General features: G+C 38.8%; 1 protein-coding gene across 2 annotated transcripts in view; it reads left to right on the forward strand.

Moving 5' to 3' along the window:
* Positions 1-12,734, forward strand: part of FAM160B1 (family with sequence similarity 160 member B1) — a 36,076-nt gene extending 23,342 nt beyond the window's left edge. For both annotated transcript variants that reach the window (XM_035329696.1, XM_035329697.1), the window contains 5 exons: positions 868-958; positions 2,653-2,796; positions 7,134-7,274; positions 8,442-8,545; positions 8,643-12,734. In XM_035329696.1, the coding sequence (XP_035185587.1) occupies positions 868-958; positions 2,653-2,796; positions 7,134-7,274; positions 8,442-8,545; positions 8,643-8,748 (586 nt within the window). In that variant the 3' untranslated portion in view covers positions 8,749-12,734. The remainder of the gene's footprint in view (positions 1-867; positions 959-2,652; positions 2,797-7,133; positions 7,275-8,441; positions 8,546-8,642) is intronic.
* The last annotated feature ends 442 nt before the right edge of the window (positions 12,735-13,176 follow it).

The following is a 13,176-nucleotide window of genomic DNA, read 5'->3' on the forward strand; positions in this document are numbered from 1 at the left end:
CTTCTTTCCCCCAGTACTACTATATATAGTTTACAGTGGACATGGTTTGGAAGAAAAATAAAAAGAACAATCTCCTAAATTCACCATATGTAATCTCCATCATCGGATAGAAATGTTTTCAGGATTTGCGGTGTTTTGCAGATTTAATTTTTCAGATAAGATGAGCTCCATGTGAAAGCTCAGCCACTACATATTTCTGCATGCAAATCTTACAGGAGCCTTCAGGAGTTCAGTGTGGAGAAAGCTAAACTTTGGGAAAAGGGTCCAAAAGCAGTTTTATTTTGCTGTCCAGAAATTTTAATTGTCTTTCAAAATAAATTTTTAATGAAATTTTCTCTCTAATAAGATTCAGAATTCCCTGATGTTACTTAGGCCAGATACTGGTGAAGTAACAAGCGCACAAAGTGTATGCACTACATAGCTGGCAAGGGCATTTATATGCAAATATTTCTGAACTAGATATTAGGTATTTATTTCCACAACAAACTGGGAAATAAAACTGCCTGTGCAGTAGGTTAAGAAGAATTTTGACTGTAATTCTCTTTTGGCTCATTTACTCCCCAGTGAATTTTCCATGTTCTCTGGTAAGATGGAGTCTGACCTTTAGCAAACACTTGGACTGGTTATGAATATTCCTTTTCATCTCCATGCTGTCTGCTCGTTTTCAGAAAGTGCTAGCCTTCCACTGAGGTTTTTACCTCTAGTGCTAGAACGAACAGTTTTGAAGTGTAAACAAGTATTTTTACAAACAATAGTTAGAATGCACGTATGATTCAGTATTGTGAACACAATTGCAGATAATGCAGAAGTACTGATCTGGTGCTCTGTGGATTATGGGTATTCATTAACACACTTTTATCTCTGTAGTTTTCTCTGTCTTGTACCTGATGAAGCCAAGTCGTCATACCACGTGGAGGGTACAGGTTATGATACTTACCTCAGAGATGCCCACAGACAAGTAAGTCAGTGAAGTCTTCGTTATTACTCGAGAATTTGCAGTGATTATGCGGATATACAAATGCTTCTATAAATAGTCCTAATATATGCATCTTTCAGTAATGGAAGATGGGAAAATTCATTTTTTATTTTCTAATGAAAACTTAGCTTTGGAGATTTTTTTGATGATGAATCCACCTTGTATTACTCTAGTGGGAATAATGGATGACATTAAATGCATTAATATTCATATAACAAATACACTGAGAGGAAATCTGAACTGCTGATAGGTTCTTAATTTGCTTTTGCATTTATCTGCATTCTCTTGGAGAATTGCCTGCCAAGCTGTTTGAAAGGACTAAAGGGAAATTAAAATGCTGCATAGGAGTTATGCAATCTGGGACTTCAAAAATAAAGGCTCATCACAGGGAATGCACAGCCTAAGGCGTTCAGGTTTGAAGTAGAGGGTTCTGGTAGGAAGGGAAACCTTTATGGTTTACTATTTTGAAATAAATGCAGCTTTTGTTTTTACACATGTAATCTAAAGTCTCCTTGGTCAGAGGACAATCACTATTTATTTGCGGCTTTCTTATTGAAGCCCTGTGGGTCTTCTATTATAGGAAAAATTATGCAAAGAAGTAACCGAGAGAGCTATATTTAGTAGGTACTTCAAAAATTCCATGATCTCTGAGTTATGACAGCAGCAGTTTAGGGTGAGAAGCTTGGATTTCTGTATTAACTGTATTGTTTTATCTACAGTCTCCTGAAAGGAATAGAAAATAGTGAATATGAAAACAAAGGTTGACGTAAAATTCCCCCATGTTCTATTATTGGATGCTAGAAAATACATATCATCTTTGTATTTCTTTCATGCCTTGGGAAAAAGAGTATTCTGGGAGTTATTAGAGAACAGAATTGGTTTCTGTCACTTCCTGACAATGATAGGGCTACTCTTAAAATATTTCCCCCCTAAGAATAGCACTGCCTATTGCTGTTATTACAACCAAATAGCTGTTCTGCTTCCCTATTCCTATTCCTGGAAGCTTGTACCTGTAGGTAAGCTGCATGCACTGAATGATTCCCGAGTCTGTTTTGCCTCACTTTTGCTACCATTTATTCCTGCATTCCTTAGTTTCACGTGTATTATTGGTGCTCCTTTCAAGGTACTATTCATTGAAAGTGAGACAGCAGGCAGCCCGCAGCAAATCAGAGGCAGAAGCTGATGGGGTATTAAGAAAGACTGTTGTGGATGATAGGAGACAGAGAGAGGGAAGAGGAAGCCCTGAAGTCCATTTTGTTTCTATCACCTGCACATACACGTGCCTTCCCTCCCTGGGGAATGTGGGGTAAAGCTGCCCATGATGCAGTGACAGTGTGGTAACTTAGAACTGTAATGCATATGAATGTAATTTCTGCTTTAGAAGAACCTTGATTGAGATGTGAATTGTTAGCTTTGAGTTTCGGGGTCTGCCAATTTTGGGTAGCTCAGTTCTCCATGTATTGTGTTTCCAAAACTACCTTAGTATCATGAACGTCAAGAAGAAAATGAAGTGCCTGTATAGAAACTGGTTATGTTTATTTTAGAATGGCTGTTCTTTTGGGGTGTAGATTTCTCATATAGCTACAGATTATGCTTTTAAGGCCTAGACACTATTAAAAGGAAATGAAATGATTTCCATGGAGGTTTGATATGTTTTCCTCACTGCTTTTTTCTAGTTCCGTGATTATTGTGTCATCTGCTTACGGTGGGAGTGGCCTGGATCTCCCAGGTCTTTGGAAAAGTGCAATTTAGAAGCATCATTTTTTGAAGGACACTTCTTGAAAGTCCTCTTTGAAAGAATGGGCAGGATTCTTGATCAGGTAAGAAAAAGTAGTGATGTCACTACTACAGTAGTGAAGTCACTACTAAGTGACTAGTGTCCATCAGATCTTCTGGATTCCCATCATTCAGATGTCTGTTACAGCATCATATCATCGTGTAAAATCCCATGTCCTTGTTGCAGGTCTCTGTAGATTGCAGGATGTTAGAGCAGTCAGTATTCTCTCAGCAAAACCAGAACAAAACCTTCATGTACATTAAGCATGTTATATTCTTGGTTAGCCATCTTTCTGTGTACAGAATGATTTCTTGACCACTGTTGTGATTGAAATGTCATTTAAATTGATGAATAATACAAGAATATCCTTGTGGTAAAGGATGAGTGTAAGATAGTATTCTTAAATACTCTTTGGGACTAGCATCATTGGTTCTGTTTTCATTTTCCAGCATTTACACTTTGGAAGCATGTACATTTTCCAGTAAATAAAGTTCTTTACATTTCCTTTCTGCCACATTTCTCTGAATTTCAATCTGGAGTCTTGTTCAGAACGCAGTTTACACCATTGTGAGATGAGAAGAACTTACTGTATCACTGGTAACATTTTCCCCATGTTTTTCACAGTTAGAAAAAAAATATATTGCAGAGAATTTTTCTAGAAGGTATCCTTTTCCATTTGCAATGTAAAGGTGTTTTTCTTTTTTCCCATTTCATTATATTCAAATAATGAAAGTATAGCTGCCAAGGGCAAACCAGTGAGATATGATCTGACAGGCTCCTTGTCCTGAAAAAGACATGTCAGACTCAGATTAGTATAAAGGAGTTAAAAGAAAGTGAATTTTCCTTCTCTTTGTTTCTTTCTGTATCTAGCCTGTCCACATGACCTCGTCTTTCTGAGGAGAAGCAACATGAAGGCTCAGGGAGATGAAAAGGAGGTCACCCTGCACAAAAATTTCTTTTTTCTTTGTCCTTTCTAAATTCTGGACTTAAGTTAGTCCAGTCAACATTGCTGTTTTTGATGAGGAGGATACCTTTCCTTCTTAGTAAAAATGAGTGCTGAAAGTCTAGATTACGCTCCCTGTAACACCAGCTGGAGTTGCTATAGATGCAGTAGTGCCAGTTTTTCAGAAGTTTGCACAATTTTGCTCAGTTTTGCATGTGCAGATATCTACAGAATGACTAGTTAGCTGTGGTAGTGCCAGATTTCCTGCTTGTAAACAGGACAAGAGTCATTTGGACATATAAATGCACAGGCAACATGACAGGAAGTCAGCAGTTGTTTCTAGGTCAGCTCTGTGAGTGTTTAGAGGAGAAGGATGTTTGAGATTACTGACTTATAATTCAGAAGTTGGAAAAGAAAGCCAAATACGTCTGCTGCCGTATTGTGTATTCTCGGTGTTTTGGTTCCATGAAACACGTACGGCGCTCTTCCCCAGTTTAAATGATTATAGATTGGAGTTTTAAGGAAACCTGGTTTTCATTTTTTAGGAAAAACAATCCTTGTGGGTATGAAAACCTTGTCTGAGCAATGACATAAATTATAAAAAGTAAAGAAACCAAATTACATCCTCCAAGAAACACCTAAGTAGCAGATACATATGATTACAACAAAAATAGCATCTGGCATGGCAGCACAGTGCCCATATTGACATCCTACCGGTCGGCATGACACACATTTGAGTTAGTCAAGCAAGGTGTTACAATCTGTGGTGTCAAAAATACTTGACTTCAGAATTAAAATTAACTGCCTGAATCAAACAGCAGGGGCAAATCCATACTATATTGTTCCAAAAGCCTGCCTTAAAAAACAATAGAAATTGCTAGGTGTTATTCATGGTGAAACATATCAATAACATGGTGAAACACGCAAACAACATTCATGGTGAAATGCATAGAAAAACCTGGGTCTGACCAAGGGCAAATTTGACACAATATATGCTGATGTCCAGATAAAGTAAAAAAATTGGAAAAGCCTGTGGTAGGGATACAGTACTACTTACGGATTGTGTTCAGTGTCCTTTTTGCTTTGTCTTAGGTAGTTCTTGAGTATTTATCAGTTTTCACCAGTGGATATCAGAAAACTTTACAGGGCTGGTTAGTATCACTCACCTGGTTTCTGACAGAAGATAGCTGAGGCACAGAAGTGAAGTAACTTGTTTCAAGGCTGTTCAAATCTACTACCTTAATTACTAGACAGTACATCCTTCCTGCTGTTAATATTACCCATTGAATTTCTATGGGAATAACTGTTTCCTAAGATTTTCCCAAACTCCAAATTTTGCTGGTTTGCTCTAACTAGTGAACATATGGACATAAATAATAGCTCAGCTTTCCTTAATGCTCTCAATGAGTTCAAATCACAACAGCAATCTGTCTGAACAATGCAGCACGTGTTACTACTTTGTTTCCTTCTCGTGAACACCAGTAAATCTCGTGGCTTCAAAGCCTCCTAATGAATTGACTGACTCACACAACTTTAAAGAGCTTCTCCAGCAGTTCAGTTAGACAGACAGTGGAATAGATTTATGGGAGGAATTTGTGTCTCTGTCTGCACAGTAACTTTTCTCTTCCACACTAACTCAAAAGGTAGTAATCCCTGTCACCTATAACATCTCTGGCCCAGAATCTGAAAGCTTCATTCATTTGTTAGAAGATTGGGATGAATCTCTCACTAGAATATATCAAGTACAGAAATAACTGCCACTGACTGGGAGAAATAAGTGCCTTCACTTCACAAGAACTGTAAGACAACTCCCTCTGGCACGCCACGGTGACTAGTAACGAGCTCAGGATTACGATACCTAAATGTTAGTTGGGTGTCCACATCTAGTCAGTGGAAATTTTGTCAGAACAGCCCCTGTAGTCTCGGGAGCTGTTAGACTGAGAAACCAGTAGGTGTCTTTTAAACCTAATGAATCACCATCTCAGCTTCCTTGACTGTAATGACTGTCAGGTCGACTCAGTTGCCTGAACTGAGGTAACTGTTGCTGTTTTTGTGATGCCCCAGACATTCCCACAGGCTGGCTGTTGCAGGATCTACCCTCTGTGGAACTGTCAAGAGACTATCAGGATACTTGGGAGCATCTGAGGCGGAATGAAATGTTTATAATCAATTGTATCAAGTGTCAAATCTCTGTTGAGTAGGCTAATGAGAGCTTAGACATGTAGGCACACCTAAATATATCTCAATCTGAAGCTGAAGTCTTCCAAATCTTGCTCTGGAAAAGGGAAGAATCTGTTCTCTGATTCTTCAGTGGGATACTAACTTGAGAGCATCAAGGTGATAAGTGGAGCCCATGAGCACATCATCTCCTAGATGTGATGATGCCATTGAAGGTGTTGCTGCCAACATGCTTCTGGCAGGCAAAGGGATTGAATGAGGGCCCAGTAATCCATTTCAGGTAGAATCAGGCAGATTAACTGAAACCATCTGTGCATTGTACCATCTTCAGAATGGCATAGGCATGTCCAACTCTTGCCATCGTTGTCTGTTCCAACATTCAGTAGATGGAAGGAAATTGCACTAGTTTGGAAATTTAGGCCTGCACTAAAACATCAGATTGTTTTTCCCGCAACGAGAAAATTGAAGACGAAAAAAAGAGTTCTTGGAACATGAAGAAGCTGTGATTAAAGTACCTTCTTTTATGGAAATGAGTTTCTTCCTGGGCTGGTAAAAACCTTTAAGCTAGGTACTGTTTTTTTCCTAGAAAGTCCTTATGGCTGATCAGCGTCTTGCGGCATATGACAGTGTTGCCTCTTCCATGTGGTTGATCTGGGGAAAGGCAGTGCAGAAGAAGCTCAGAATTTCATGCCTCATTCCCAGCCCAGGACTGTCTCATCTCCAGTAGCATGCTGCCACAAGGTGACCTGGCCTTCTGCAGTGGTTCTTTCCAGGAAAAAATAAAGTAAAAGAAGATAAATACATTATTAGCTTTAAACATGGATTTATCACTGTCAATTTCCTAAGCTCATGTAGTTTGCAGTTATCCAGGAGAAGCAAGAAGATGTTTCATCTAGGCAGATGTTTAATCTAGGCTGACTCTATGCTATTTGTTTAGCTAGGGAGCTGAAGAACGGTTTTATAGGAAGAGGACTTCTTATCCTACAATAAACAAGAAGTATGCAGAAGTGCCCTGTGGTTGTAGCAGTTATATAGATGATGATATCTGATACCTAACTGTCATATTCTCTTTAATCCTGTTGTGGGACAGGTTTGGGGCCTGTCTTCTAATCTAGCTTTTTATCCTTGCTTATTTATAAGCCTGTGTGTAAGGTCGTAGTAGTTGAATAAACACTTGCTGGATAAAAAGAACTCAGTGTGAAAATAACGAAGCACTGCATTCTCCTTTATTTAATTTTATTTATTTATTTATTTTGCAGCCCTATGATGTAAATTTACAAGTTACGTCAGTGTTGTCCAAACTCTCCTTGTTTCCCCATCCTCATATACACGAATACCTTTTGGATCCTTACGTAAACCTAGCCTCTGGCTGCAGGTCTCTCTTCTCTGTTATTGTCAGGGTGAGTAAACACACGGTTAATATTTACATATGGCTATATAGCAGTGATATATTTAGTAACTTCGTAATGAATATTTAAAGCTGGGTACTTTAAGTTGGCAAATGGCTTCTCACTGAAAATAGATACTTAGCTCTTGATTTAAAAATCAGAACTACTGATTTTCTACCAAAAATACTGGAAAATGTATTCTCCAGCATTTATTCTGATTCTGCATGTTGTTGTCTTCAAAATTATTTGTTAGGTTGGTTTCATAGCGTAGATGTAAAATATCCCTTCTGGCAATGATGTTGCTTTAAATCGGAGTAGGTAACATTGTTGTCACTTGCAGGCAATGTCAGGTAATGCAGTAAGAACAGAGAAAGTACAGGTTTGCACCTGGATGGGAAAGACAGGGCTTTAATTTACACTCAGCAAAGGACACTCCTGAATACCTGTGCCTGGGAGAATATCTCTGCTCATCTTTTTTTTCTTTTTTTTCTTTTTTTTTTTTTGTCCTGATGAAAGCTGTTTTTTACAGTCCAGCCTGTGACCCTTCTCTGGATTCTGGTCAGCAATGAAGTGCTAGATTTATTGGAAGTCCCTTTCCTTTCTCTCTCTGATTTCATCTCTTCCTGCCAGACCTTCATCCTACAAGTGCTGGCTGGATGCCTGTCACAGTGCAGTCATCTCAGTCAGAGATCCCTTGGCTACCCCACGCACCAGCTGTTATTAAGCTGGTCAGGAGCCTATTAATGGTGCTTACCCAATGCTAACAGAGGGCTTAGCTCTCTTTTTCCCAGTAGCCCTCCCCATTTCAAATATAATCTTCACTCTCTCCCTTTGTGCTTTCCCTAAACCCGTGAATTTACTGGTCAATTGCCTGCGTCAACATTTACTAAGACGAATTAATCACTGGTGTAATTAAAATAAATGAGTAATATAATCTATGGCAATAGCTAGGAAGGCTTCAGAGCTCCTGTCCTGTTTTATCTCTTTGCTTTCTTCACCCACACCCTTGGCCCTGCTCATATCCTTAGTGCAGAGCAGCTGCTCTGCATATTGTTTTGTGAGCCTGTGACGATTCTGAAGTGGCTCTGTGTCCCAGGCACTGAAAGCTGTCATCTGTCCTTGCTGCCAGCCGCTCTGCAAAGGTGTTGCTGTGTGTGCTGATGGCGCTGTGCTTTGCAGGTTGTTGGGGACCTCATGGTTAGAATCCAGCGCATCCCAGATTTCACTCCCAAACTTCTGCTGGTCAGAAAACGCCTGCTGGGCTTGGAGCCCGAAGGGCCCATGTGAGTAAAATACATTGCATATGTGCTAAAACTCACTGCTGGTTTTTGTGTATCCCAGTCCTGATTCTCTGCTGATTTTATTTTAATTCTCTCTCAGCATTGACCACATGACGTTACTAGAGGGTGTGATCGTGCTGGAAGAATTCTGCAAAGAGCTGGCAGCAATTGCATTTGTGAAGTATCATGCCTCATCTACGCCGTAAGCAGCCTTGACGAGTGGCCAGGCTGTAAAACCACCCGGCCTGTTTTAGTCAGAAGGACTACCGACAACACTCAGCTAGAAGAGGTGACACCTCCTGGCAAAGCGTCTGTTGACATTTGGCAGGACTGGAAGACGGGTTGCTTTCACCAGTCGTTGGATTCGCCACGTTGTGAGGTAGATGGATTCAAATGGACCTAGAATGTGATTAAAGGCATTTTGGGAGAAACCAATACAGAGCATTTCTAGCCACTGTGCAAAGATCTGCAGAAGCTGCATGAAGAACCACAGACATCGTACCTTGGTTATTGTTCTGGTATAATGACGATGTTCAGGGAGCTAGGTCCTTCATGTTTTGGAGCTCACGTGCGCCAGTTCGCTTTTTGTGACCATATTACTTTTAAGCAGCAAATTAATTTTATAACATTTTTATGTCCTAATTCTTTTCTTCTCATGTGAAAGGAAATCACAACTATAGCTGAAATGAATATTACTAGAAATGAAGAGAGGTTCAAAAAATCCACTAATTTGTATAGAGTGGAATATATTCATGAGGGATTTTTATTTTTAAATTCTGTGACTCTTAAAAACAACTCTGAGTTTGATTCCCCATTGGATTACTTCAGGAGATATAGTAGTATAAAGCCAATACTAGTGAGTTATCCCTGATTCAGGATCACGTCCATAACAAATATATCTGAAATGTACATGTTTATAACACATTTGTCTCTGTCTTTCCAAGCGATTGCTCTTCAGGTCCTCTGCGTAACTAGATTTACTTCAGTTTTTTTGCATGTGAACTCCAGTTGCTTGGCATTTCACCTTTACAGGGAAATGAATTATAGGTCATTAGTAGTTGTTGCTGAAACAGTATTTTTAATTTCTTTTTTAATTTCTAAATTGATATTTAGCTTGGATTTATTTAAGAATCTTTTGTGCCTTGAAAATTGGCAGCATAAATGTTCTGTCATTTTGAGAAACGTTTTTATTGTTTATCTAACCCCAGCAGCAGTGCCCAGCAGAAGATTGCCTCATGCCATCAGTTCAGTTGAAGCGTTGATACCTTATGTAGGACCAAAATGTTTACCTGCTTTGCGTGGTGCTGGGGTACAGAAAGGTATCTCAGTGAGTCTGTCAGTATGAATGCTGTCAGCCAGGGCAGTCGTTCTCATTGCTTGCACTTTGCTGCTGTTTCTCTACAGTGATGGCAGCGAGCCCTTCAGACAGGGCTCGCAGCTCGCTGCCACCCCTGCACTAGCAGGGCCAGGCGGCTGGGCTTTAACCTTCAAGCCACACGCAGTGATTTGGGTGGGAGACCGGTCCTGCACCCCGCACAGGTGCATAGTACCTCTTCACCCTCCTACGAACCTAACAGTATAGGCAGACAAGGTAGAGTTTAGTTCCTTGTGTTTACATTGTATTTCTTTGTCTTTCCTAGTGTCCTTTTTGCACAGCTAATGCCTGTTTTGGATGTGATTGCTTATATGCAAGTATGGACTCATTTACTCAGTCACTGGGATTGTCCTGGATTTGCGTGACTGTACCTAGAATCAGGTTCTGCTCTGAATCCATGCCTTTGAGATTTTTTTTTTAAATATGTTTATGGAATCTGGGTGTTGAGAGGTCATTTAAGTTAGCAAGTTAATTAGAAGTGTCACAGTTAACGGGCTAAATTTATTCTTGTCACAACAGTGAAGGTGGTCCTGCTGTAAAGGCTTCCTGTATGGGTTCAGCTGGGGAGGAAGGCTAACACAGCAGTTCTGGAACTGGGGAAATATTTTGGCAGGTAAAACCACATTCAGTGGCTCCGTATACTGGGATGTATCTGTACAGTTTATTGGATTTATCTGGCAAAAAAAAAGCGAATGTATTTTACTTCCCAGCCTTCCTTTTTCCCCCAGATTTAGCCCTGAAATATTTTCAGATCAAAGTAGCATAGTAGGATAAGGTTTAAAAAATGCCACTTTTCTCATTTTTGTTCTTTGGAAATACACCTTGAAAGTAGCAAATAATTTTAGTGATATGTATTGCAGTCAGCCCATATTAGAAGCTTCATTAATGTAACATACTTGGCATATAATTTAGAACATATGTCTACGCAGTGATGTTTAATACATACGTTTGTTATAATTAAGGTCACAATTCAGTGAAACAGTTAAACATAAGGTTAATTTCAATAATTTTCCTAAATCACAGTCTCTTGCGTGGATAAAGTTAAGCTGTTGAGCACAAATGCTGATGCTTCATTGAATTTGTCTTTATTGTTTTTTTCTTGAGCTTAATTACTTTTTCTTTAAAATTGATATTTCATTATTTATTTTTTTAAGTGTGTGTTCCAGAATACTTCTGATGTCCTAATTTCAGTGGAAACTGGAAGTGATAATACTGCTATGAAAGAAAGGGAGAGAAATGTTAAGCAAAACTTGCAAGAGCTTTCCAAGCTATATAATGATTTGTAAAGCCATGCGGGAGATGCTTGATCTTAAATGAAACCATTAACATCACCTCTGGTATTGTTGTTTGTACCGATACCTGAGCTCATTACATAGTAAGGAATTGTATCAGTCAGTTTCTGCAAGGACTGCTGCAATGTCTGTGGCATTTTAATGCAAAACAGTTTACCAAGCTGCAAACACAATTCCTTAACTCTTGTACATGGGGGGAAAAAAAAAAAAAAAAAAAAAAAGTAGATATAACTGTGAGTACTCTTAAATTCAGGATAAAATTGTTCAGTCTTCAGCAACATTGGAGATGTTCTTGCAAACCAAATCTTACTCAGCTGATAAATTTGTAAGACACGGATCCATCTTGGGAAGAAGTGAAACAATGCTTGAAGCTGCATTAGCCTGAACTAATTTTGTGAGCGCCGTGTACAAACCCCTGATTACAATACACGATGGCAATGACCTTTATTTTGTAAAAGTGATTTAATCTTCCTTAAGAGATGGAACTCATTTAATTTTCTTTTGTGATACTTTTCATGCACTTTTTTTTAAGAAGAACCTTCTTAGGTTAGAAGTTAGTTCAGGTCCCTGTTTTCACATTTCCAATCTATGCATGCCATTGAGGTGCCCATTTTGTTTCTGTGTTTGTGTTTGTGTATTTATTGCCCAGAGATGGACACCTGGGAAAATGTATGGCCTGAAGTTCACAACATATGGAGATCCTCCACATGTCTGTGGAAAATGCAAGTGCTGATCACCTTTGAAAATATGGCTACTAGTATTAGATTGAAATGCTTGAGAGGAAATACAACAATAATTTTTGATTTCAAAAAGCAGATGCAAACTACTTTTTAACCCTTGATGCACGTGTGTAAATAGACACATTTTTATGTTTTTTCCATTTAAAGTATGTATTTGATTTAGACTCTGATATAGCAAATTTTGTAATAAGCCATGTGCTAAGCTCCCGTAGAACAAGTTTGTCCTTAGTTGTCTTCTCATATGACTGTAATATTCCTGGTATTCAGATCTTGTCTGTGTAATGTTCTTACTATGTATTTGTCTGTGCAATATAAAAGCTGTGATTTGACACAGCTTGAGTCTGGTTGTATATCACCTATGTATATATATACATAGATATATATATATGAGAACCAGAATTCCGAGCTTGCTTACACTATGATTAGTGTAAAGATCGTTGCACGTGATTTTACAGGGCACAAGTAATCATGGAATGGCTTCATAAATGCATGGTAATTTCTACCTTAACCTGCTGTGTGAATCCACAGGTGACATTTTATTATTACTTACTGTCTCAGTACTAAACCGAAGTGCTAGGTAAAATCTAAGGATTATGTAGCAGACGTAGTGCTACATGAAAAATCCATATCCGATATGGCATATCCTGCAGGGTTTTCAAACTGTGGCCCTCAATAGTTTCTGTGCCCTGTAAAATAGTGTAACTATATAAAATAAACGTTCCTTGTTTTGCCTCCTGCCTTGTTTACATTAAACAGAGGATATTCAGTAAAATTTTTCAATTAAACTTTGTGTAGGTCACTTACTGATAGTGTTGCTGAAGTTTCACAGGTGTGGGATTTCCGGTGAGGAATGCTGAAACAGCCACATTAGCAGACATGCAATGCTAAATACAAATTACAAAATACAAATTACAAAGGAGGTTGCAAGAAACTCTAACTTTTTGTGCTGAAAAATGCATGCAGGATTAAAAGGGAATTCTCCAAATAAATGGATTTCAATGAAGCCACTGCTTCTATTATTACGGAATACATAACAGATTTTATTAGATGACCTCAAGACAGAAAACGTTGAATCTTCATGGTGTCATATTTTATATCATGCCTTTGATCTTGAAATCTTTTTTTTTTTTAAAGTGTATTTTGTTTGTCACTGCAGCATCTTCTGGAATAAACCCATTTCCTGCACTGTGCTGTACTGTGCAGGGCTCAGAGTGAATCAGTGTACCC

The sequence above is a fragment of the Oxyura jamaicensis genome, chromosome 6 (assembly GCF_011077185.1).
Source record: "Oxyura jamaicensis isolate SHBP4307 breed ruddy duck chromosome 6, BPBGC_Ojam_1.0, whole genome shotgun sequence".
Classification (NCBI taxonomy): domain Eukaryota; kingdom Metazoa; phylum Chordata; class Aves; order Anseriformes; family Anatidae; genus Oxyura; species Oxyura jamaicensis.